Here is a 20,901-nt window from a genome sequence, read left to right as displayed (position 1 = left end):
TGTAGTCACCTGAACCGGGCTGGGACTCGCTTCGGATAAAAAGTAAATACAAATTCGCGAACTCTATTAGGAGCACAAATATTCTGCGCGAAAATACTAGCTCTCACGAAGAATAGACAAGGCTGACCTCCTGTTCTGTCGCATGACTAATTAGTAAAGTTTGTTCTGACAACAGGTTGTGAGAAACCCATCCCCGGCAAAATCCATGATAGAAAAAGGAACAAGATGTGAAGTGAACAAAGACTGAGGGAAAGAAGGTCTTGAGTGAAACGTGGGCGACATGAATAGGAAGTCAAGGGAGTAAGGCTATAGGTGAAGCTCATGTAAGCTGGAGAGCAGCTGCCGGTGGCGATTCCGGAACCCATTGAATCGGGCAACCACTTTTGGATGTCCCCACATCATAAGGTATGACCGACCGAACAGGCCCGAAGACAAGCTTAACTCACAGCTCGCTCTCGTGTTGTGAACAGAATCAGGTCATAAGCTCGGGTACGTCGGTGCAATCCTCTTTCACTGGATTGTCCAGACCGAGCTGTAAAATGAACGGTTGGAGGATAACCTCATACACTGGGAGCGGGCCACTTTCGGTGTTGATTTTGCGCAAAACAACCGTCCATCGAACGCCAGTCTGGATCTCTCAAAAGAGAAAGACTGATATACACCGGGATTCCCGTGGTTTTGATAGGATTGAAAAAGAAAAAGAAAAAAAAAAAAGGGAAAAAAAAAAAAGTCTCATGCGCAGATGGCACGCGATGGCGATTGCTGCGAATCCTGGCAACATACCTTGGAGTTCAATGAGCCCAAGTTCAATTCGAGACCGAAACCCGTATCACCGACTGTCCCAGACAAGAGTAGATCGCAATGATCCGTGATCGCGTCTGTTGGCGCATTTCTCAGATGAGCACATACCCGAGACAATAGACATAGCCACATCCGACTTACCAATCTATGCAGAAAACGAAACTTTTCTTTATGTTCTATCCAATAAAAGCAACGCAGCAATTTCCCGACCGAGTTATTGTTTCAGTAACGATGTAGAGATCGTGCTTCGTACGAAGCAACCAGGCTTCAATCTAGACGAAGAGGATGATGAGTAAATCGGCGCTGTGCGACCGGTTGCAAGAGGAGAAAGGATGTATGTCGCAAGTCGCACGAGACGGATCGACGGATATTTTTTTTGGTATGTACTTGTTTGCCGTTGCGGATGCGATCGCAGTCTGAAGTTGGGCTATAGTTCTGGCCGTGGCGCGAATCTGGTCTATGTGGAGGATGAGCCTCGAGTCGCGACGGGAAGGACCACCAGGTGCGGGAGATTGGGAATGGGTTGTATGACCATAGACGAATGGCGTTGGAAAGCAAACTGGCTCCAGTAATTCTAGGCAGATTGCCTTAGGAGCAGCGCATTTTGAACCTGATCACAGCAGCGAGCAAGCGGCAAGCGTGGAAGTTGTAGCAAGGGAACTATTTTCTGACTCCGCTTGAGTTAGCACGTTTCGAAGGAACGAAGGAACGTCTTCTGGGTCGGGCGAAGTAAATGGAGGAAGAGGAAGAATGACGGAGAGAATGGTGATGGTGAAAGACGTACCGAGCGCAGAGCGGCGTAGATTGCACAGGCGTTTGGAGGGGACAAAGTGGGAAAGCGGGCTTCTGCAACGTTGCTTGATCGATGACGATCGTCGGGGGGAATGTGTGGAGTGAGGTGGTGGTGGTGTGACCGGATGTACCTTATCGTTCAGGGCGGGAAGGGAAATCAAGAAAGGGATTGGAGGGTAACAAAGTTGGGTTTCAGACGTAAATAAGAAAGGAGGGGGAGGGGAGGAAGAGAGATGTAAGAAAGAGAGAGGAAGAGAAGGAGATGTGGGAATTATCAGGGTAGAAGAAAAAAGAGGAGAAGGGAAGAGAGGTTGTACAGTCGTAAGTTGCGTAAGTTGCAAGTGGGTTGGGGTCAGGATGCGAAGGGGAGAATAATGCAAGCTAAAGGGAGGGAGAGGAGCTTCTTCATTCGGCTTGAAATGAACCTCAGGCCACTGGGACTGGAACACGAAAGGAGGAGGCGACGGCGGCGGAGGAAGAACAAGAGAAAGAGGAGAGGACGAGCCACGGGTCGGGGGGGGACAGCCCAGCAGAAAGTGGCGCAAAGTGAGTGGTCAAGAAGCAGCTAAAACTGCTGCTAAGTACTAGAGGCCGGAGGGAGTTTAGTTGCAAGAGTCAGTCAAGTCGAGTCAGGGTAGGGATGGATGGATGGGTGGGTGGATGGGTGAATGATGAGATGAGATGAGATGAGATGAGATGAGATGCGATAGATGGGATGGGATGGGATTGTCCTTTTGCTCCTTATGTCTAGTCATCTGTTCGCTTAATTGTCTATTCTTGCATTCTCTCTTTCTTTCTTGCTTGCTCTTTAGCATTTACACCTTTTAGTCCACCACAGTCGTCATTCTTCAAGTCAGATCTGGTTCCATTGTACGATATCCTTTTCTGCCTCGGTCGCGATCTCCATTCGAATCCGACCCAGCTTGAGGATGATGGGCCGGTACTTTTTTTTTCTACAGCTCCAAGCACACTAAACCACGGCTAAGGGGCACCCAGCTCGCTTTGGGGCGGGGTAGCAAATCGACGGGAGTCTAGATACCTTCTGGAGCCAAGGGCCACACGGGAGGGGAAACAATGACCGTGACCGAGGCATTTGGTCGTGACGGATTGACTTTCCGGCGAGTAATTGACTGAGCGGGCAGGAGGCAAGAATAAGCAGCAGCCCATCAGACAAAAAGAGCAGAAACAGAAACAGAAACAGAAACAGAAAGCAAAAGCGAATTGATGAGAAAGAAGGTAACATGACAGGCAGCAGAGCAGAAGCTCGGCCATCGATGGAACGCCTGCAAGTGGGCCGGGCGGGCCCCTCCAGCAACAACTAACATCGATCGCCAAATGCTCCGGTCATTATTTCTTTTCTGTAATTCCAAGCAAAAGTATGTGCGCGCACACCTTCTTCGGTGGCTTCCCTCCTTCCATTCTCCTCCTTCCTCTTGCTCTCTTCTCACATAGGCCATCACTTCACGACATCTTCTCAACATCAATCGGAACTCGGCCAGAAAGACCAGCAGCGGGCTATGGTTGAATCCGGATCAACCGTCGTTGAAACTCCTCAACGGAACGAGCTACGTGCGAACCAGAACGATAGCCTCTTCAGATAGCGTGGACCGAACGGATTGTACACAAATGACACGGGCTAACCAAACTGTCCTACTCAATTGGGTTCGAGGTGAACAAAGAACCTGTCCCCGCGCTTATGCCATCACCCCGAGCCAGCCAAACCGCATCTTACATCAGTGTGGCCGGTAAGGAAGAAGAGAATAAATGACGTTGTGCAGCATTGCAGAAGCCTCATGCATGCAATAAGACGAGCGATGGTATTATTGAAGTATTCAGAATGCTCAGATAGCGGACTTTCTTTCCATCAGAGTTCATCCGCCCGTCTGCCCAAGAAAGAACCTTTCAGGGGGGTTCAGGACCGGTTGGGTGTCATCAGGGACAACTCGTCAACGTCATTTTGGCGTCAAGTTTCACAGGCAGGAGAGCTTTAGGGGGGGAAAAATAAAAGAAATGTGAGTATGGAACCAGCAGAGCCAGCAAGCAACTGGGAGCTCCCTGCCCCTTGGTTCAACCCTCCTCCTCTGCTATGCTCTGAGTAAGTCAGCATTAGGTACAGTACGTACTGTACCTCCACCCACGTACTGACTAGAAATCACCTCCACCAGACATCAGCCGTGCCTGCGTTACATAATGACCACCCTACAGACGCCATGCGTCGGATTGCGGGGGGAGAATCACCCTTCCAAGTGCTCCAGAGGCCCTAAATGCCCATACATGTACAAGCGCAAGTAAGGGAGGAAGGGAGGGGGGGCGGGGAGTGGCAATTCATTGGCCTCTTTAAGGCCCATGCAGGATCGCCTCCGTCCGAAAGTGCGGAGAGAGCTTTCCCGCTTTGAGAAAACCCCCGTCAGCCCTCCGTCTCGTCTCGTCTTTTTGTCTTTTGCCCCCAGCATCGCATCAACTCAACTTCTCTTTTCTCAGTTTCACCGGTTGCATCCTCGCTGTTTCTTGAGTCCTGGATTCCTTCATGCCTGGAGCATCGACAGAAATGATTCATGGACTTTGGAACGTGGTGAGGTGATGACAGTGGAGCAACAGAGTTCGCGCAAAAGATGAAAGAGAAACTGATAGTGAACCGGTCCCCATCCGTGGTTCTCGGGCTCATAGGCTTTGCGGCCCAGCCTCTCATAAGCGATGGGCTTGTTAGTTGTTAGACTACTAGGTAGTAGACCCCGGTCCTGCCAGGCCAACTGGTTACACTTGCTCAAGAGCGTGAGCCACCAGCGACCTTCCAGTTTAAACTCCCCCACTCGGGCGAGATGGAAATGGAATCAAACACAACACTCCTTTCCCTCTTATCCAACTGGTTCGGATTATCATACTGCGCAAACCTCTCCTCACACACCCTCCCTCCGAAGTCCGTTACCCTAGTAGTATATGGCGAGAACTCTACAACCCAACCTGAACCACCACCTCAACCACAACCCAGAGTCAGGTGAAAAGCTCGCCACACCCTGTTGTACCTACTATGTGGCTTTTCCTGTCGCGTCCCGCAACCCATGACATCCATACTGCCTCCCAGTGCCCGCCAGCCAACAAAGTCAAAAACTATAATATGACTCCAAAGCCGCCAGGTACCACCACCAGAGTTGCCATTACCGTCTCAATCAAATAAGGTAGGGTTGATGGTGTAGTGTAGTAACGCACGCCTCCCTCCGGCTCCGAAGCGTGGCAACTTTTCCATCTCTTTCATTTCCCTCAAGGTTACGGTAAAAATGTCCAGACCACAGCACCAGCATATCCTGCTGACGGAAGGAGCATGAGAGTTGCAGCACCAACCTTGAACCCTTCAATGACCATATCTCACCGAGTCGAGCTTCATTGGCGGGCCAAACCTGCCATAACACTTTCCTACTACATTGTGTCCACCCTTTTTTTCCCAGGGTGATCCCAAACCCCCAAACCCCATACCCCCAACCAACTTTCACTTTCATTTCGATTTGAGAATGCCATTCGACTTACCCCCTCCTCCCTCCGGACGATGAGGAGCATGATGTCATTGGATTCTCCGGGTCTTGATATCGACGTAGATGGCTGTGTTCGATATGGAGAGGGGGTGCGCAGAACTGAGGGGTTGTTGCAGGCAGGCAGGACAAAAACTCCAACAACCCACCCACACTAATGCTTCGGTTCGGTTGGGTCCGGTAGCGGAGCAGACGGTTGGATAGGTAGCCGTCACCAGTTAACCTCGAGGCTTTCCCGGGTTTTTCTGGGGTGTTAAGTTCGGAAGCTTAACTCTTGCCATGAGTAGAGAAAACGTCAGAATTGAAGACTAAATTATTCCTCGGGGTCCGGTGGAATTTCCGTCCCCCCCCCCTCTCGGCGCCGCGCCTCGGCGGGAGCACCGAGTATAGCATGCATACTGTACAGTACTGAGTAAGTTTGGGGTGGGGGAAGAATGGCTATCTGCTGTACTGTACTGGAGCGGGCAAGCTACATGCTCGAAGTCAAGATGGTTACACGGCGGTGGTGAAGGTAGCAAATCATGTTTGTGAAAAGCCCCGCGGCTTTTTTTTTTTTTTCGAATGGGCAGGGAGCATGGAGGGTCGTTTTGCTACTCAAACTGTATGAGATGGCTTCGGGGTAGGGATATGAGAAATATCCGGGTGGTGGAGGTGGTATGGAATGAGGGTTTCTTCTGGTTCATTTGATGTCTCTCTATCTATCAACGCAAAGGAGACAGACCAATGCAGGTACAGTACCTCACGATGCGCTAGCTGGTTCTTCTGAGAGAGCACGCAACCCTACGAAAATGGCACTTCTCAAAAATGTGTCGAGTTCCTTCTAGTCTAAGCCACATAAAATAATAAAGAATATGCTCGGTATATATCCAATCTTGCAAAAATAAATAAAAATACAAACAATCTCACCACCATCAAGGAGCCGAGTCCAACGTCCCCTTACCCCCCGTCGAGGCCGTAGCATCGGGTCCCTTCTGCTGGCGCAGCTTCTGCTCGAACTTGGCGAATTCGTGCATCGAGATCTCTTCCTCGGGGTCCATCGCTTGCTCAACACCTTGGACTTCCTCGATCTGTTTGCCAGTCTATTAGCCAACCCGCCTATGACCTTGCCATACCTTGATAGAGTGGGGAAAGACGGGACATACATAATGCATCAACATAGACTCAATCCCGTTCTTCAGCGTCACCGTACTGGAGTCGCAGGTCCGACAGGCACCGCGCAACTTGAGCAGGACGATGCCATTCTCGAACCCTCGGAACTCGATGTCGCCGCCGTCCTCCTGGATGGCCGGACGGATGCGCGTGTCCAGCAGCTCCTTGATCATGCCGACCACCTCGTCGTCCTCCTCGTCGAAGCGCAGCGAGTCCGCCTCCTCACCTTGCGAAGCCTCGCCGCCCGCCTTGGCGACGGTGTTGACGATCGACTCGCCCGACGTCACGGCCTGCGTGATCAGGCTAAAAACTTCGGGTTTGATGTGCGCCCAGTTGGAGTCGGCGGCCTTGGTAACGGTGATGAAGTCCGGCCCGTAGAAGACCGAGGTGACGCCCTCGACGTTGAGGAGCTGCGCCGCCAGTGGGGACGGGTGCGGGGGGGCGAGGGTCGAGCGTGGGGAGAGATATTCGAGGAAGGTGGTGGGGAAGTCTTCGGGGAGGACGCGATGGTTGGGGATGAATTTGAGGGCCTGCATTTATGGTTTGTGAGATGGTCCGTTTCACGATACCTCCAGAAAATTAGGCGAGTGAGGTCCCAAAGGACAAGTCACGTACATCAGGGTTCGGGGTGTTCTCCGTCTGGATAAATATCGTGCGCTTGCTCGTCGGCGCCGGGCCGTTCACTCGCGCCTGCACGAGGGAGTGGTGGTGAGGTTGCAGAGTAGGCCGGCGACGGGTCTCGGAGGGAGTGATCGCGGGCAATCGTGTTGAACGGTGGACGCTGCGGTAGGATCCAAACACCGCCGGCCGGGCGAAGCGCGAGGCCTCGAGAGCGCCGCTGCCACCACCGCTCGTCAATTTGCTGCCCAGCAGGGCGGTGCGTCGAAGCATGGTTCTCCCGGATGTAGAGCTAACAGACATAGTGTGCAGATTTGCTTGATTTTGGGGTGAGTTCAGGCGCAACAACTGGTCGAATGGTCTTCCGTGGGTGGCTAAAAACCGTTCTTCGGAGATGTTGAGAGATGGAGGACTGATCGATAATACTTTCTTCTCCGACCGTTCGGCCTCTGACGCAATGAGCTACACGTGACCTTCGGCATAGAACTGATGACAAATCCAGGACTGTTGGTGGCCAATCACAATCTTACTGTTTGACATCTTTTGCCGATGCCGGGGAAGCCCAGGTTTGCTGTTCTAGATTATAGGGAACTGAGCAATGTGTGATTCGGGATAGGCCAGAAAGTGTCACTTGGATTGATACTGCTTGTGATTTGTATGAGTAGTTGACTGAATGCCCATGTCTACTATACGCGGCATCGTTTATCGTTATGGCGACCGCCTTTCACAAAGGTATACTCGTGCGAGGTAGACTGCATGTGAAAAACATTAAGATTATCATCTCCTGGAAAGAATCACTGAACTGGCCATCGCACTCTCCAAGTGAAGTATCTAAACAATCGCATGGGACAGGGTTACGATATACTGGTGTACAGTGAGTTGCTGTAAATCTTTGGCCATGAGTGGCGAGTCGACAGCAGTCAACGTCTAGACGTGTTGTTGAGGACGTCGGATTCTTCCATGCCCAGTGCATGACTGGGCGGCAACCTTACTATCATGGTGGCTGCCAAGAGCTGTCAAGTCGAACAGCCGCAGCTAAAGTCGATGAAATTGTGGTTGTCTTCTGTCTGTCAACAAACGCGTCAACCAATTGTATGATCGGCACCAGGGTGACTGATGATCTCAAGAAGCTGGTTGACCACCAGAAAACAATAAGATCAGACTAATCCTCTTGATTCTGTGCGATTTCGCGCACCTCGTGGAAGAGAAGTAACAAGAACCAGGCGATACGTCGGTTGAAAGACGCATGTCACGCGTGAAGAAGCGGACTGAGTAGTGAGGGCAAACAGTGAGGCAGCAACTGTGGGTATACCCAGCTGGTGGAAGAAGAGCTGTGTAGCTACTAGTAGCCACCCCTTCTCGACCTGCCAGCCTGTCGGTAAGTTCTTCCACGGGCTCAGGTTGCACCGCGCCACACGACGGCTCTATTCGCAAGGTCATCACGCAGCCACTTTATCTAACATCAGCCGCTCGAAGCTTACACGACGGCAAGCGGCCTGCCAATTGACCCTCTGGACCCAGAGGGTTAAGGGAACTGACAGACGGTGGAACAACTTCCCGGCCACGGCTTTCTTTCGTATTTACCCCGGCACACCGACTGAGGTTGCTGTTGCAGCCCTTGCACATGTGCAATCCATGCGATGAGTTCCGGTAGGGACGAGTTGAATCGGTTTATGCTCTCATCAGATTCCAGCAGGGTACGGAGTACAGAGGCACCCATGGTATTGAGGCAAGCGCGGTTTTCTCACCTGGCGGTGGGGGCTAAAATGTCTCTACCTAGGAGTCTGTCTCCGACCGATTCTGTTGTGTCTTATTCCCAGCAAATCGCTGCTTATTCTGTATTTTGACATTGTACCGAGGCCGGTGATGACAGGCGCGATGGTTATAGCCCAAGAGTAGGCTTCTCCCAACCCAAAAAGATCAGGGAGAGTTTTCAAGCTTTGCCTGCCATGTGCTGTCCTGTAAGTACTGCACGATCTAAGGGGTTAGTGTCATAAGGAGACAGCGTAATTTGATTGAGTCTTTGGCGTGATAGCTTATTGGAGAGTTAGATCATGAAGCTACTAGGAGCGGAAGCTGTAATTTTATATATTCGCACGCTGGTTCCTCCTACGGCTTGAAGTATGAATAACCATTCCTTACCCTGTATCATGTTCTATATTCCTGTGCGTATGCGAGTCTAATTCTCAATTATATTTGCCCTTAAGCTTGGGTCAATGGTCTAGGCTGTGATGGCTTCTGTAGTGATCGCAATAGCACCGTACGCTATCTGACAATGGGGCGAGTGTGACCGCCTTCCCGAGAAAACCGCGCTAAGCCCAAAATATTCCCTCGGGATGCAAGTTGCAGCGGAGCACATGGTCGAATCTTTCCCCCGTGGAGATCGAATCGACCCGGCGTGACATTTCTGCTTGGTTCACCTTACGTTGTGACCGGCTTCTGCAGGACGATGGTCCTCAAGACTCAGTCATAGCGCTACTAGCACGCCTGAAGACTGCGAAAACAGACTGGCAATAAAATGCCGGGGACTTGCGAGGTCTGCGTGTCGGAGCCTTCCAAATACCGATGCCCGACTTGCGGGTTGATGAGGTATGTGAGCAAATTTCTCTCTCGTGCTGTCTTCAAGCAGCGCAGGATGAACCAAAACCTTCGGCCACGGGCAAGTACTCATTGTAGTCTTCTAGTTGCTCCCTCGCGTGCACTCAATCACACAAGATCTATTGCGCCCCGAAGGCACTGCCGCCGAACCCGTCGGAAGATCAAGAACCCTCTGCTGCAGCCATTGGAGACACCTCTGAGGCTGAAATGCCTCAGACGGAGACCGCCCTCGATATCAAATCCTTAGGAACCTCCAGTCAGCTCAAGGAGCTCCTCGATCGCTTTCCTTCTCTGCGGGATCAGCTTCAGGATATCTACCAGGCTACTTTGGAGGAGGAATGGCAGGAGACCCAACCGTATGCCGGTCGGCCACGGGGCTTTGGGAGAGGCAGAGCGACGCATCGCCATCGGGGACCGTGGACGCGTGAGAAAGGGTTCAACAGGGGAGTGGGCAAGGTCAGAAAGCTTCGGGAACGATGTGAAGAGGGGGATGAAGTCGGCAAGAAAGCAGAAGGTTATATGCGCTTCATGGCCTTGATCACGGGGAATCAGCTACCTGAGGCTGCATGAGAATGTGCCCGTCTGGTTTTGTTGGTGGCGTCTTGCAGCGAGAGGCAAGGTGGCCAACTACGCTTCCCACCGGAAAGGTGCCAAGACTGCACGCCGTGCAGGTTTGAGCTTGACAAGCCGACCAGACCAGGTTAATGCTGCTTCACCGAGAAGCCAGCCGCCTTGCTTCTCACCCCCGGGGACACGTGTGAGCAAACTAGCTGGAGAGACGGGATTGTCCGGCGAATCGCTACTACAGCACAGCAATTCCATCAAAGAAGCTGCGTGTATATAAACAGTATAGCCTCCCTAACAGGCCATCACCAAAGCAATTGGATCTAAAACACTCGTGTACTAAGGTAGCCGGTTTGGTAAGAAAGGAGGAGATACCACGTGTTCTATAGTGTAGATCTGACTCAGGATGGAGCTACAGGCAATAGTCTGTCGACCAGATAAGCTGTTTTTGCCGCCACGCAGGCCGATCGTCGTGGATGGAGCAGTCAAATGATCATACCCCGTAGGTAATCCAGACTCTGGGGAATACCAGAGGGCCAATGACTGCTCGTATCGTGCGGATAATCTGGGGTCACCCTACCAATAGCATCATTGGGATTGCCCTGGTCGCTGGTCGCATTTCTAGGGGTTGAAGATCAGGCTGTCCATGGACATCCCATCCCGAGCGATTTACCCGCACGACAAGTGGGAGCGAGGGAGATCGCTGTGGATGGATTCCTTCTCCGTATTCAACGGAGTGATCGTACTCAGAACTCAAGTAAGGTACTAGTAGTCACTGCCGCGGTTGTTCATGCCGACCAACTGGGATACGCTGCAGGTTAATCTAAAAGGAAGGATTGATTTCTTACTCTTTGGAAATAGATCATGTCACAATTTCTCCCAATGGTGGCGGACTCTTGGCTCAAGTCGCGTAGATGGTTGGGGGGAGGAGGAGGAGGTGGTGGTGGTTGTTGTTGTTGGAAAGAGGAAGGGAGGGGGATGTGATTGGGATGAGAACTTCCCGTAGCTCACATGCTAACAATTCCCTTGACTGCTACTTCACTTCCTTTCTTCTCTTCTAACAACAATCAACCCCTCTGTTCCCTTATGACCGACCTCTGTGTGACTAGTGACTAGACAGGATTATTCGGCGACCGAGTACCGAGTTGTCAGCATATGCCTCGTGTTGCTAATTTTAATTGCAATCCTCCGCAGTAACGTTAGTTAGCTAGATAAGTAGCTGCTAACTAGCCAGGTAGGACTAGGCCCCAGAGGGCCTCTTCCTCCCGTCTACCACTCCGTACGTCTTCGTCTACTGCCCCGTCGGCCCCCAGTTGTCACTACTATCAAGTTACTTCTACTTACTTACTACGGAGTACCTAGTACTTACCACGAGTGCTGTACTAGACTACAGTACCTAACTACTCCGTACTGTGTGCTGTCTATCCGTCGTCTCCGACTTTTTTCTTTCTTTTTTCTTTTTTTCTCTCCCTCCAGCCTCTTCCCTGCCCTCTCCGACCTGATTGTACTCTACCTATCGCCGACTCGGTCCCTCCTCCTTTTTCCCTCTTCTCCCTCTCCCTCTTTCCCCTTCCCCCCCCCCCCCCCCCCCCCCCCCCCCCCCCCCCCCCCCCCCCCCCCCCCTCCCCCCCCCCCCCCCCCCCCCCCCTTCCACTTCCCCTCCTCTTCTCAATCAATCAATCTGTTCAATCAATCTCTCGTCAGACTGTGCTACCTCAGTCTGCTTCCCCTTCCCTCCCCCCCCTTCTGCCCTGGATTTGTGAATCGTATTCCCACGAGGGGTTCAGCTGGTGGATTACTAGGAAGTATCTTGTTACGGCTGCAGAAGAGACCAATCAGAAGCGGAAGAGAAAAAAAAGAACATCCCTCCGGGCCAGACAACGGGCGGCGGAAAAACGACCAAACAAAAGATTCCCTTCCTCTTCGACTGAACCGGTCCTACGCATTACTCTTACTCTGAGATCATTTATTATTTCATTTTTCGAAAACCTCCTGTTTGCTCAATTGATTGCGATACAAAACGGATTTCAATTGCTGATCCTTCCTCTACCGACCTTGTACGAGCGACAATGGATGAGCTGCTGTGTCCGCCTCCCTCACTTACCTAGCCGTCGAAACCTCACGCTGTCGCACCTTGTGTGTTTGCTCGATCGGACCCTCATCTGCCCCGCGGCCACTGTCTACCCGTTCGCGCACTGTCCTCCCCCCTTGAACGACCCCTCATGAATTCTCAACTTCCGAATAGAGAGCGAGCGGTATCTAGCGATAGAGCCGAGGCTGCGCCCGTCCCGCAGAGACCGGGGCTCCCCAACCGCACCATCTCCGCTCCCGCTGGGGGCCTATATAAGCTCGATTCGGCCAGAATGGCCATGGACTCGGTCAAAACGGAGCGGACATTGGTGGAGGAAGATGAATCATTGCCCTCGGTGGGAGGGAACAGGATCTCACCTGCTCTCCCGGGTGAAGAAGTGAGCCGGTTCCTTTCACCGTGGTTTTATTCCAAGACATATTCTTTGGCAAGGTTGTCTGACACTCAATGCCCTTGCAGATGAAGCAGCAAAACGGAGGAAATGGAATTCCGTCAAATCACACCGGCAATGAGGTGAGCCTACCCTACGAATACGTCTCGTGGCATAGCTGACCGCAGGCTTTGACGCAGCCTGCTCCGAAACCGAATTTCCCACACGTGAGCATCGCCGTGGTTGGCCCAGACCATGTGGGTAAATCAACTTTCATTGAAAGCGCACTGGATATGAAACACTCGCTCTCCTCCCGGGCAACGACAAAGAAGATGTCCCTCGATGGGACGGTCTACCTCGTTCGGTTACTGGAGATTGATACACTGGAGATCTCGATTGGAGGCAATGGTGAGATCCAATGGCCAAAGTTAGGAGGCGATTCACCTCCTTCTGTGGATGGGGTGCTTGTCCTCCACGATGTAACACAGCCCGGGAGCCTTTCCAACATCAAAGGATTGCTAGGTCTGTTCTCTTGTTCCGAGCTACAAGAGCATCTCGGTCGTGATGAAAATGTGTCTGCTAACGGTTGCAGCCTCTCTGGACGCCTCATCCATACCTTTTCGACTGGTCGCAAGTAAATGCGACATTCAACCGCCCCATGGTCTACTTGGGCCAGTCTTAGATGGCTATGAAATCCTCCGCACCTCCCCCGATTCGCCACGGTCGCAGAAAATGTGCATCGCTCTAGTTTTGCGATCAGTCATCAGCGACAGGAATGGTAAGTGGTCTAGTGATAATTATTTCTCCTTTCCCCCTGAGCCTGCAAACGAGTCCACATTATCGGCAGCGGTTCACACTATAAGTGTCGTCCGTATGCCCACGGCGTCTCTGTCTCCCATGAGTCACCCAGATTATCCACTTTTCTCTGGATTATGTCGGCTGTGGCCCGTCCATAGCAATGGTCCACCGCATGTCACGCTAGTTCGCGGCTCGGCTGCGCCTAGCGTTCGCGTTCGGACTTCGGAGACCCGCCCGTCCCCAGAATGCAGGCGCAGCAGCAACAGCGCCACCCCGATTTCCCATTGATTTTTCCGACTGGCCTAGAACCTTCTGTCTCGATGCTAACTGCTGGTTCTAGCTGAAGAGCACTCTTCTGACAAGACCGTCACACCGGGCTGGCGTCATAGTCGTGCCAACTCAGAAAACCCCACAGCCGTGTTCTCGGGAGCCGCAGGCGGCCCAATTACAGGAGCTCTGGACTCGGGGATCGATGGGTACGGTGTAGATCGTCAACTGACCGACTCAGCCGCCTCTAATGGTCAAGGCCCGCGCTATGCCCGAAGCAATTCTCAACCTCTACGACCTCACACCCCTCCCTCCGGACGACTGAACCAGCGCAAGCAATCCATCCCGGGAGAGTCATCCCCCGGCAAGGACTTCAACCGACAACATCGACTTCATGCAGCCTGGCGCAACAGTGGCGGATCGGACGCTTTCAGTAGCTTCATCGAAATGGAGGAAGAGATGGACGGGCCCCGAAGCATTCCTTCGAGTCCTGGAAGCAAAGACAAGACGCCGAGTGAGAGCTCTTCCAATGAGAATGGCTTCACTTTCGAGGAGCTGGTAGACCGGCTGGTCGCTCAGCCGATGTCGAAGCATGACTCCAAGTTTGCATCCATCTTCCTGTGCTTGTACCGCAAATTCGCCGCCCCTTCCTCCTTATTGACCGCCTTGATCAATCGGTTTGAGCGGAATGAGCGAGAGATTTCGGATCAGCTTACGCGCATTGCCGACCAATTGAGACTGCTAACCGTCATGGCTCAGTGGGTGTCGGAGTACCCGGGGGACCTGGCTTATCCCAAAACGCAGAAACGGATTGCCGAGTTTGTTGCCAACCTCGAGAAAAGCCATTTCTACATGTTTGCTGCCAAAGAGATTGGGTCTTACCTCGAGGCCAATGCGGAAGATGATAACATCGGGTGGCCGTTCAGAGATGGCGAGGTGGAGGAGGTCGAAGCAACGGAGCCTGCTTTTCAGTATTCGGGTCGAAGCTCCCCGTCGATTTTCCTTGGACCCCCTCCGCTGAGCGACGAGGGTGACGAAGAGGAAGAGGATCCTATATACAGTATGAGTGCGTTGGACCTCAGCGAGGGCGCACTTGAGTCAGGGTCGAGGTTGTCCGCGTCCATGACGAATTCTTTCACCGCCGAAAAGCCCGGGACTGTGGCAAGCCAGTCGTTCATGGCCCTCAACATCGACTCGGCCCAGAAGGAGGCTCGGCACTTGGATCTGACACCCCGCGTGCCGTTGACGAAGGTGCAATGGCGACAATTCATGGAAATCCCTGATGAAGACTTCGCTCGGGAACTGACGCGCATTGACTGGATCATGTTCAACTCCTTCCGACCACGAGACCTCGTCCGTCATGTCAGCATCACCGGAGCCGACAAAGACAAAATCCACAGTCTTAAGAACGTCAATCGAATGATCAAACAATTCAACCACGTGGCATGCTTTGTTGCGAGCGTCATTCTCCTACGAGACAAGCCTAAACACCGGGCCAAGGCGCTGGAGAAGTTCATGAACATCGCATTTGTAAGTTCTTAGGGGTGATAGGTGATATCTTGTTTGTGTGCTGCAACTAATCTGGATGGCTAGAAACTCCGACGACTAAATAATTACAACTCCCTCGGGGCTCTCATTGCCGGGATCAATGGAACCCCGGTGCACCGACTCTCGCAGACTCGGGAGTTGGTGCCGACGCAAACGCAAAAAGACTTCATGAGGCTGGTCATCCTCATGGGAACACAGAAGAGCCACTTCGCGTACCGCCTGGCATGGGACAACTCATTCGCAGAGCGAATTCCGTTCCTGCCGTTGCACCGACGCGACCTGGTTTCGGCGGAGGAAGGAAACAGGACCTTTGTGGGTGACACGAAGACCCGAATCAATTGGCGCAAGTTTGAGGTGATGGGCGAAGTGGTGCTGGGGATCCAACGAAGCCAGAAGACACCATATCCGCACCTGGCGCGATACGACGAAGTGACGCGGCTGATTCTGGACATCAAGCTGTCTGGTGATGACGAGGTATTTTTTTTTATTTTTTTCCTTTTGTGTGTGTGTTGAATGAGCAGGATCTGACAGAGAACAGGATTTGTATACACGCAGTATGCAGGTAGAGCCCTCCGCTGGCGGTGACACAGGACGGAAGAAGTTTGGCTGGTTGCGGTCCTAAAGGGACGAGAGAGCGTATAATGACCACTACGGAGATACAGCATGCGCAAGAGTGCAGGCTGACGAGGACCATGAATGTTACGATCGTCGTTTTGATGATGTACATACATACATACATATACTTTTATTCTAAGACACCATGTAGTTAGTATCACCATTGTTACTAGATGGCCAGGCTGGCTAGTTTGAACTACCTTTTTACGAGTACTGTAGAGGATAATTACTCCGGCGGGACGACTAGATCACGTGAAGCTACACCGGCCCGAACCTCGCCCTCCGATAACATACCCGGTAGAACTAGAACTAACCTACACTACGCAATTTCACCTTCTTAAAAAACAACCACATTCAACACACAATCTCCCTACCTCCCTGGAACCGGAAAACACACAACCCAACCAACCATCTCCACACCTCACCAACCCAACCCCAAGAACAACAAAAACCGCAACCAAACCCAAACCCAATCCCGCGACAAGCAGCCCCCCGCCCCCCCAAAAAAAGAATGTCCACCATCTCCGCCAAAACCACCTACCGCGCCCTCCTCCGCGAACTCCCACGCCGCAGCCTGGCCACCCCGACCCCGCTGCACGCGAGCGTCCGGAAGATGTACGAAGAACAGACTGCTGCCGCCTCGAAGATTGGGAAGACCGGGGGCAGCAGCGACGCCGACGCCGCGCAGCAGGACACGCTCGCCCACCGGCGCCAGGAAGCGGAGCAGTTCGCGCAGTACGCCCGCGCACAGCGGCAGTACGCCGCGCTGGTCGAGCGGTATAACCCCGGTAGCTGGTTGGATGAGGAGGAGCGGATTCGGTTGACGGCGAGGCGGGTGGGGTTGGATTTGCCGGTTGAGGGGCAGGGACAGAAGGAATAGGAGGAATGATTTCGATGGCTTTTTTTTTTTCGAGGGAGGAAGTGGGACAGCTACGTGGAGTTGGGGGTTAAGCTATTGGATAGGTAGGGAGGGGGGTGGTTGAGGGTTTGGTGGATGTTTGATGTGCTGTGGGTGGATTGTACTTGTATATTATGTGGTTTTGCATGTGGGACTGGAGTTTCGGTGGGGATTATGTCTATTTCATTTCTTGTTCTATACTGTTTTTTTCTTTCTGGGGTGTGGTTTATGTAGGTGTGGAGGTTGTGTTGGAGTGATGATTATCATTTGTGTAAAGTATAGTATAGTGGTATATGAGTTGCTGGTGGCTGGTGGCTCTATGTCTGGTCGGGGTACCTTAGCGGACCGCTTGCTGCATCAACTGGGGTCCTTTGGCGGGATGCGTGACTGTCCTGTGGTGTGGACCAGGTCCTAGTCAAATAGAACCCAGTTAGCAGTTGATCTGGCATCCTTATCTTCATGTCTCGTCTCTCGTGCCTCATGACTCGGTGGTCTCGGCTTGACCACACTTCAATCCCCTCATCCTCCCAGCTCGACCTTCTCCATCTGTCGCCGCAGCGTCGAGCTGCTCTCCTCCTCCTCCGCGCCCACCTCCATCTCAATGGCCGTGCGCGGCCGGTTCTTATTCAACCCCTCGAGCAAGGTGCACGCTTTGCACACCCGCTGACTGGAGATATACCCGCAGCGCTCGCACTTGCCCAGCACCTGCGACTTGACCGCGGCCTTTCTCCGGTCTGCCTGCTTCTTCTGCGGGAGCGACGACAGCGTCACCTCCGTCTCGCGCTCCGCCGCGACCTCATCCTCGGCCAACTTCCTCTCCATCTCCGCCATCTCGCCGCCACGCGTCCGCCCACTGCCGCCGCCCTGACTCCCGCACCCGGTCGTCTCGGCCGCCTCCTCATCCGCCGCAGCCCCGCCGCGCACCTCCGCCGGCACTAACTCAGCCATCTCCTCGCCGCTGCGCACGATATCCAGAATCGAGCTCGGCCGGATCTTCTCGAGATCCTTGATCAACGTGCGCGCGCTGCCCCTGAACGCCTCCGGCGAGTAGATGCACTCGGTACTGAAGTAATCCAACTGCTTGTGGTGGGCATACAGCACGATCTCCTTCTCGTAGGCGTACTTGAGCGGCTTGCTGCGCTTGATGTCGCTGGCCGCGGAGCCCGTCACGATACTAGTGCCACGGGCGAGACGCGGCAGATCGCCGCGCAACAGGTTCATCATGACCGTCTCGGCGACGTCGTCGGCATTGTGACCCGTGACCACATGCTGGATCCCCAGCCGCTCGGCGCCGCGGTCCAGCGCCTGCCGCCGGAACACGCCGCAGTACGTGCAGTTGCCCTTCTTGCCCACCTGCGCCACCACCTGGTCCATCGTCCAGCCGTACAGCTCCCCATATCCCAAAATCACGAGGGGCATGTCGTACTGCGTCGCGTTGCGCTTGACCGTCTCCAGGCTGTCGTCGCGGTAGCCCTTGATGCCCTCGTCGATCGAGAGCAGCGTCAGCTCCAGCCCGTAGTCGTACCGCTCGTTCAGCGTTTTGAGCACGGACGCCAGCACCGTGCTGTCCTTGCCGCCGCTGGCCCCGATTGCCACCCGCTCCCCGCGCTGGAACAGCGTCGTCGCCGTGATCGTCTCGTGGATCTCGGTCTCGAAGATCGTCAGAAAGCAGCCCCGGCACAGCCGCTGCCGGTTCTTCGGCCGGATGATCACCGCCCGGTCGGCGTGGCAGATTGCGCACGGCGTGGGGGGCATTTTTTTTTGGGGTGTCTCCTGCGCTGAGAGGTTTTGTGGGTGAAGGGTGAGGGGATTTTGCTGGGAGAATCTGCTTGGTTTGGTCGAGTTGATTGGAGGGGTAAGAGGTGAGAGGCAATTTTCCTGGAGAGCGCGGGTTGGGTTTGAGGGAGAGGAGAGGGATGGAATTTCTTATCGATAAGCTGGGGATGGAATGGTGGGTGGGGATTAGTCATGTGCTTTTCTTTGGGTTTGATTTGTTTGGTTTGGGTGTTTACTGAGCGTGGAGCGCTGCCATTCAATGGCGCTGATTCTAAGGAAGTACTGCTATGTAGGCAAAATCTGATCATGCATTAATAAGTATACCCTGTAAGAATCATCTATAGGCAGAGTCCAAAACCGAGCTCCACAGAAAGAGTCCGCCGAAAGTCTAGTCTAATCTCGGACCCCCTAAACTTCACTTCACGTGTCCCGTAGTAATATACAGCATTTTCTGCTTTCAGCTTACATCCACCCTATCGTTTCATCTCCACCGAGAAACATTTACATCTTCCCCTTCAGCGCGTTGGAGATCATCTCCCGGCCGGTGATGCGCGAGGTGGCCCACAGGGTCGGGAAGTCCAGCGTGCTGGAGAAGGTGTCGGCGTACCCGAAGAACAGCATGGGCGGGATCCAGCCCCGGGCGTACTCGAGCGCGAAGCACGAGGCGTCCATCTTGTACTGCTTGACCTCGCCGCGGCGCAGGTGGTGCACGCTGCCCTGCGGGTATACCTCGGGCTCGTAGGCGCCCGGCACGTAGGCCAGCTGGGTGCCCTGCAGAATGTTGAAGTAGTCGTCCGCGGTGTGGCGACCGGTGTGGCCTTCGGTGCCGATGGCGGTTCCTGGTGAGGGGGTGGTTAGTTTTGTGGTTGTGATATTGATGAGGTTTATGAGGTTGGCTAATTTAATATAGGGGAGTGGGGAAGTGGGTGGGAGTTTACCGAAAATGATCAGGTACTCCGTGATACCTATGGATTATAAATAGGTTAGTGGGATCAATGGTATATATTGTGATTGAGAGAGAGAGAGAAAGGAAGAAAACGCACTAGCATGGATGATGTACATGGCGCCCATGGCACCGCCGGCATTGTTGAACACCCATTCCTCGTCGTGGTTGATGTGGGTGCCGGGGATCTTCTCGTCCAGCTCGGCCACAATGTAGTTCACCACGGAGCGGGTGTCGTTGCCGTGGGCGGCAATGGCGCGCTGGGAGAGGTCGTGCAGGTGGTCAGGGTCGAAGATGTAGAATTGCTCCAGCCGGGCGTTCAGGTAGTTGTATAGGCCGGAGAAGAGGGCCAGGAGGGCCACGGCGATGCTGATGGCGCGCATGGCTGTGAGAGAGGATATGGCCTGGCCAGGTGGGTATGGTGAAGGGAGGAATAGGGATTTGTTCAGCTTTGGATGGTGTTTGGTTGAATGGGCCGATGGATTGTTTTTCTTTTCCGAGTCCCGTAAAATCCCTAAGCGGGCTTAGTGGATGTGAGGTGAAGCCGGGGATGCTCAGCTTAGTAATACCGTGCCTGTCTGCAACCACAATCTCACTGCCTGAACTTCATCTATTCTAAGGCAACCACCAAGAAACACACGAGTATTCATCCATCATGCTATGCGAGCATATCGTTCTACTCTTTTGTTCCTGCTCATGTCGACACCCACGGGCAATCTGGACGCCAGTGGATACATGCTCTGGACACAAGCTCTAGACCCAGTTGCTCCATCTAGGGTCCGATTCAGTCTCGGTTCTCTTCTCCCAGAACTCGAGGTGGAGATTGAAGGATATTAACGCATGTGCGCTGAGCCCCTGAATCCACGCCGCCAGCCAGTCGCTAAGCACTCGGCTCAACCAACAGAGATGCAATAGACTTGAGGCAACCTGCCGCTAGAAGACTCGACAGTCTGCAGCTAGTGACCCCAGGATTCTTGTCCTGCACTGTTCGTAGTCATGTTGCTATGCCGTGCTACCGCATCTCTCCTGCATATGAACACATGGGCAGCGGATATATGTTTTGTAGAAGCGCAAAGCGCAAAGTGCAAAGTGCAAACTGCCGGTGTCAACTCAGCGCTGTCCCCCGAAATAACGTAACAACCAGACCAAACCCACCCAATATCATGGAGGCGTCTTCGAGGCGTCTTCCACGGCTGTACCTCGGCCGCTCCATTAATGCTTAGCTTGCAGCCATCATGAGATAGGGGTCCGTTAGTCTCTCTCCCAAGAGTCGAGGAAAAATCTCGTCCACTGCCAATTATACTATATGTCAACTCGGAACCTTGTTCTATGCGGCCGACCTGGCCCCTCGACGATATGTCTGATATCTCCATGATTCGCAGAGCTGTCTCGATGTGATGATCTGTTTCCATCATGATGCAAGCTCCCCCCAGGCGGTGAAAATCCCGACCATCGCATGCTATAATTCAAACCTCGTGCACGTGCGAAATTCCAGTCTCCTCATCTGTTCCCTCGATCCCCATCGTGGATACTATATGATATGAGCATTAA

At 53.2% G+C, this 20,901-nt stretch overlaps 10 protein-coding genes across 10 annotated transcripts; 5 read left to right on the top strand and 5 right to left on the bottom strand.

The window, feature by feature from the left end:
• The first annotated feature begins 131 nt into the window (after window positions 1-131).
• Window positions 132-1,002, top strand: BO82DRAFT_159388 (uncharacterized protein). The gene has a single exon (XM_025630242.1). It carries the CDS (start codon window positions 408-410, stop codon window positions 870-872), a length of 465 nt encoding a protein of 154 aa, XP_025488456.1. The 5' UTR covers window positions 132-407; the 3' UTR covers window positions 873-1,002.
• A 1,691-nt stretch (window positions 1,003-2,693) lies between these two features.
• On the bottom strand, window positions 2,694-3,230 carry BO82DRAFT_159344 (uncharacterized protein). The gene has a single exon (XM_025630241.1). It carries the CDS (start codon window positions 3,072-3,074, stop codon window positions 2,760-2,762), a length of 315 nt encoding a protein of 104 aa, XP_025488455.1. The 5' UTR covers window positions 3,075-3,230; the 3' UTR covers window positions 2,694-2,759.
• A 2,832-nt stretch (window positions 3,231-6,062) lies between these two features.
• BO82DRAFT_357498 (NifU family protein) lies at window positions 6,063-7,012 on the bottom strand. The gene has a single exon (XM_025636034.1). The coding sequence runs from the start codon at window positions 6,800-6,802 to the stop codon at window positions 6,200-6,202; it is 603 nt and encodes a 200-aa protein (XP_025488454.1). The 5' UTR covers window positions 6,803-7,012; the 3' UTR covers window positions 6,063-6,199.
• A 2,045-nt stretch (window positions 7,013-9,057) lies between these two features.
• Window positions 9,058-10,376, top strand: BO82DRAFT_386023 (zinc finger HIT domain-containing protein). The gene is made up of 2 exons (XM_025638222.1): window positions 9,058-9,473; window positions 9,569-10,376. The coding sequence occupies exons 1-2, from the start codon at window positions 9,403-9,405 to the stop codon at window positions 10,050-10,052; spliced, it is 555 nt and encodes a 184-aa protein (XP_025488453.1). The 5' UTR covers window positions 9,058-9,402; the 3' UTR covers window positions 10,053-10,376.
• A 1,892-nt stretch (window positions 10,377-12,268) lies between these two features.
• BO82DRAFT_291703 (putative Ras guanyl-nucleotide exchange factor RasGEF) lies at window positions 12,269-15,740 on the top strand (the record flags this gene model as incomplete). Its single annotated transcript, XM_025631741.1, has 6 exons — window positions 12,269-12,514; window positions 12,706-13,027; window positions 13,098-13,295; window positions 13,644-15,100; window positions 15,164-15,592; window positions 15,657-15,740. The coding sequence occupies 6 exons, from the start codon at window positions 12,269-12,271 to the stop codon at window positions 15,738-15,740; spliced, it is 2,736 nt and encodes a 911-aa protein (XP_025488452.1).
• A 522-nt stretch (window positions 15,741-16,262) lies between these two features.
• Window positions 16,263-16,613, top strand: BO82DRAFT_247893 (LYR motif-containing protein; the record flags this gene model as incomplete). The annotated part of the gene is made up of 1 exon (XM_025630845.1): window positions 16,263-16,613. A coding segment is annotated over one exon (351 nt), but the record flags the coding sequence as incomplete, so codon positions are not given.
• Window positions 16,614-16,625: 12 nt separating this feature from the next.
• BO82DRAFT_159261 (uncharacterized protein) lies at window positions 16,626-17,098 on the top strand. The gene has a single exon (XM_025630240.1). The coding sequence runs from the start codon at window positions 16,735-16,737 to the stop codon at window positions 17,044-17,046; it is 312 nt and encodes a 103-aa protein (XP_025488450.1). The 5' UTR covers window positions 16,626-16,734; the 3' UTR covers window positions 17,047-17,098.
• Window positions 17,099-18,539, bottom strand: BO82DRAFT_159260 (putative PP-loop ATPase superfamily protein). The gene has a single exon (XM_025630239.1). It carries the CDS (start codon window positions 18,384-18,386, stop codon window positions 17,151-17,153), a length of 1,236 nt encoding a protein of 411 aa, XP_025488449.1. The 5' UTR covers window positions 18,387-18,539; the 3' UTR covers window positions 17,099-17,150.
• Window positions 18,540-18,695: 156 nt separating this feature from the next.
• Window positions 18,696-19,863, bottom strand: erg2 (C-8 sterol isomerase ERG2). The gene is made up of 3 exons (XM_025636033.1): window positions 19,451-19,863; window positions 19,346-19,372; window positions 18,696-19,246 (listed from the first exon to the last, which is right to left on the bottom strand). Exons 1-3 carry the CDS (start codon window positions 19,731-19,733, stop codon window positions 18,909-18,911), a joined length of 648 nt encoding a protein of 215 aa, XP_025488448.1. The 5' UTR covers window positions 19,734-19,863; the 3' UTR covers window positions 18,696-18,908.
• A 274-nt stretch (window positions 19,864-20,137) lies between these two features.
• BO82DRAFT_159253 (uncharacterized protein) lies at window positions 20,138-20,897 on the bottom strand. Its single transcript, XM_025630238.1, has one exon. It carries the CDS (start codon window positions 20,763-20,765, stop codon window positions 20,307-20,309), a length of 459 nt encoding a protein of 152 aa, XP_025488447.1. The 5' UTR covers window positions 20,766-20,897; the 3' UTR covers window positions 20,138-20,306.
• Window positions 20,898-20,901: the final 4 nt, after the last annotated feature.

The sequence above is a fragment of the Aspergillus uvarum genome (genome assembly GCF_003184745.1).
Source record: "Aspergillus uvarum CBS 121591 unplaced genomic scaffold BO82scaffold_58, whole genome shotgun sequence".
Lineage (NCBI taxonomy): Eukaryota > Fungi > Ascomycota > Eurotiomycetes > Eurotiales > Aspergillaceae > Aspergillus > Aspergillus uvarum.
The sequence above is the reverse complement of the archived record's forward strand: the minus strand, read 5'-3'. Positions and strand labels throughout refer to the sequence as shown.